Raw genomic sequence first — 3,112 nt, 5'->3', positions numbered from 1 at the left:
AGATGAACGTCAGGGGTTCAGGGTGAACCCTTGGGCGTTATCACTGCCATCATTCCAGTCAAGTCACATGTCACTTCTGACGCCTGTTATTGGACAGGGACGGGGGGTTTTTACATATTTTAAAGCACTTATCGACTCGTTCCTGGATTCTCATCTACACTTGCTGCTGGGATCTGCAGGAAGGAGAAGATCACTTCAGCTCTAGTTCAATTGTTCTGTGGTAGAAACCCTGTTCCCAACAATATTCACTTTGATTCCAGGACCATGGATTCTGACAGTTCTCTGGACGTGGTGAACTCTGCCCTGTACAGGTACAAGAAGACAAACTTTCTGTTTAAGGACCCAATGAGACCCAAGGACCTGGATGCTCTCCTGGACCTGGAACTGCGTCCAACTGACGTCTTCGTGGTCACGTATCCAAAATCAGGTATTGTGGCTCCATTGTTTGTCTCTGGGACATGAAGTCGCTGGTCCACCTGGTATCATGAAGATCCAGATGGTTCTGATGGTTCTGTGTCTTTACTCCCTGCCTTCTGAGCTCCGTAGGTACGGTGTGGATGCAGCAGATCCTGGTCCAGATCATGGACGCAGCTCACCCTGAACAGGCAGAAGATCTGATCAACAGGAACCGTGTTCCTTGGGTGGAAGACAGGCTTTTTGATGAGCCCTTCCGAGATCGTCCTGATCCTCGGTACTTTGGCTCCCACCTTCCGGTGGACATGTTGCCGCGTGATGTGAAAAACAAGAATCTGAAGGTGCGTGGACATTTTTACTTTAGTCCAAAGACATCAGGAAAAAAACGAAGGTGTTAAACACGCAGGTTTTTCCTCTCAGGTCGTGTATGTTTGGAGGAACCCCAGAGACGTCCTGGTCTCCCTGTATCACTTCTCCGAGGCCTGGGTCTTTCTGGAATCACCAAAGAGTTTTGAGGATTTCTTCCAGGACTTTCTGAACGGTGATGGTAAGTTCAAAAACCAACGTCGTTAACGAAGAACAGACAGAGACAAAAAACCAAATGTTCGTCACTTCCTTCACACGACATGTTTACTCAGTCAAGTTCTTCAGATATGATCTCTCCTGGTTCTCTCTATTATCCACATCTTCCTAGAGGACGGAATGACTGTATCACTAAGGTCCACCAGAGGGTGCTATCTAGACAAGAAACTCCAGCCTTTGTCTGCAGCTTGACTTCTAGAGAAAACGTTTCTTTCTCTGATGTTTTGAGAAGAACAAACCTTTAATCTGACGACACTTTAAGGCATCAAAGTGATTCTTTTTCCCAGTGTACATGGGCTCATGGTTCGATCATGTGAGAGGATATCAGGCAGAACGCGACCGACTCCAGATCCACTTCATGAAGTTTGAAGACATGTTGAAGGTTTGAATTTCCTTTTTTTTTTCAACAGACTGAGATTAACTGATTCCGTCAACATGAGCATCTTTGAAGCCAATTTTATTTTCTATTTTTCTCTCTGTTAATCTCCTAAATGTTACAGACTGAGCACACATCAAGTAATGTCTCTCTTTGTCCTGCAGGGGGCGCACTTAACATGTCTTTCCATACTCCATACTGTGCCTTAGATTCGATTCAGTCTTTATTTTCCACCAAGAATAAAAAAATAGTTTTTGGGACCAACGAGAAGGAAAACAAACCTGCACTAATGAAACAGTTCTGGAAAAACAAACACAACAGTGTTTGTTTTTTATATCGATGAGAACATTGACTGTTTGTGTCTGTGTGATCGCCAGGACCTGAGAGGAGAGGTGGAGAAACTGTGTCTGTTCCTGGGACATTCTTTAACAGAGGAGCAGATGGACAGAGTGGTGGAGACCTCCACCTTCAACAACATGAAGGTCAACCCTAAGGCCAACTACAAGGATCTGGTGGAGAAGGAACGCTACTCCAAGAACACCATGCGCAAAGGTTTGTTCCTCACAGGTTTCACACCCGTTTGTTTCCGTACCATTTTCTGATATGTTTGGTCAACAGCCAAGGTGAAAGTTCATGACCTTTGACCCAGTTGTGCATGTCTGTGTCCGTACAGGTGTAGCAGGCGACTGGAAGAATCACTTCACAGTCGCTCAGAATGAACGCTTCGATCAGGTTTTCAAGGAGAAGATGAGAGACGTCTCTCTAAGCTGCAGCTGGGAGTAGAATCAACCAGTCTGATCAATCAACCAGTCTGATCAATAAACCAGTCTGATCAATCAACCAGTCTGATCAATAAACCAGTCTGATCAATCAACCAGTCTGATCAATAAACCAGTCTGATCAATCAACCAGTCTGATCACGCTCTCATCCACATTTATTTGATTTGGAAAAAAAATCTCTAGATGTCTAGAGATTCACTAAACCACAGAACACATGGTTTAATGCTGTAATACCAGAGAGACTAGAGTGGGTTCTCAATGGAAGTCAATGTTTTTTTTAATGAAACTCAATGGGTTTTAATGGAAAACAATGGTTTTCGAGTGGATGTCAGTTGGGTTTAAATGAAGTCAATGTTTTTTTTAATGGAAGTCAATGGGGTTTATCCAGTTTGACGCAGAGACTCCAGATGCTCAAGGACGCCTGCAATAAATACACCTTTAAATATTTTGCATATGTTTTTATATATTTATACATATATATGTATATATATTCAAGAACAACACATTTAAATATGACAGTACAACAAATGTTGGGCTCAAAAAAGAAAGATAAATGTTTAGACAAAAAACACAAAGAATATTCATATATATTATTTAACATATATATGCACTTATGTTAGCTCTAAAACCGTTTGCTCGGAGAAGAACATTGTGATCAGCTGAATGTTAAAAAGAAGCTGTTAACAGTACACAGAACTTTCTGGACCAAAACCAGAAATCTCCGCACTCTCTCACCATCCCCCCACTCCCCATCACTAGATGGCAGCATTGCCATAGATCATTTTATGAATGCATATTGATAATCAGGTGGTGTATTATTATTATTATTTCTGGATTTGATTTTATTGAATTCCACCAAATTCATCTCTTTTTCTTTTCCAGGCTGATGAATGAGATTCCTGTCTGTTACATTATTGCAGTTGTTCTTGGGGCTGGGGGGGGGGGGGGGGGGGGGGACAG

The 3,112-nt window shown here is 42.5% G+C and overlaps 1 protein-coding gene across 2 annotated transcripts in view; it reads left to right on the top strand.

Moving 5' to 3' along the window:
* Positions 1-22: 22 nt before the first annotated feature.
* Positions 23-3,112, top strand: part of LOC103388121 (amine sulfotransferase-like) — a 6,243-nt gene continuing 3,153 nt past the window's right edge. Inside the window, exons 1-6 of one of the 2 annotated variants that reach the window (XM_025061492.1) lie at positions 23-427; positions 547-755; positions 835-961; positions 1,284-1,378; positions 1,750-1,924; positions 2,046-2,597. In XM_025061492.1, the coding sequence (XP_024917260.1) occupies positions 265-427; positions 547-755; positions 835-961; positions 1,284-1,378; positions 1,750-1,924; positions 2,046-2,155 (879 nt within the window). In that variant the 5' untranslated portion in view covers positions 23-264 and the 3' untranslated portion in view covers positions 2,156-2,597. Of the gene's footprint in view, positions 428-546; positions 756-834; positions 962-1,283; positions 1,379-1,749; positions 1,925-2,045; positions 2,598-3,112 lie in introns of those variants that run through there. The other variant, XM_025061491.1, reaches the window with a different exon arrangement.

This window comes from Cynoglossus semilaevis, chromosome 13 (assembly GCF_000523025.1).
Source record: "Cynoglossus semilaevis isolate Cse_v1.0 chromosome 13, Cse_v1.0, whole genome shotgun sequence".
Classification (NCBI taxonomy): Eukaryota; Metazoa; Chordata; class Actinopteri; order Pleuronectiformes; family Cynoglossidae; genus Cynoglossus; species Cynoglossus semilaevis.
Note: the sequence above shows the minus strand (reverse complement) of the source record. Positions and strands in the feature narration are given on the sequence as shown.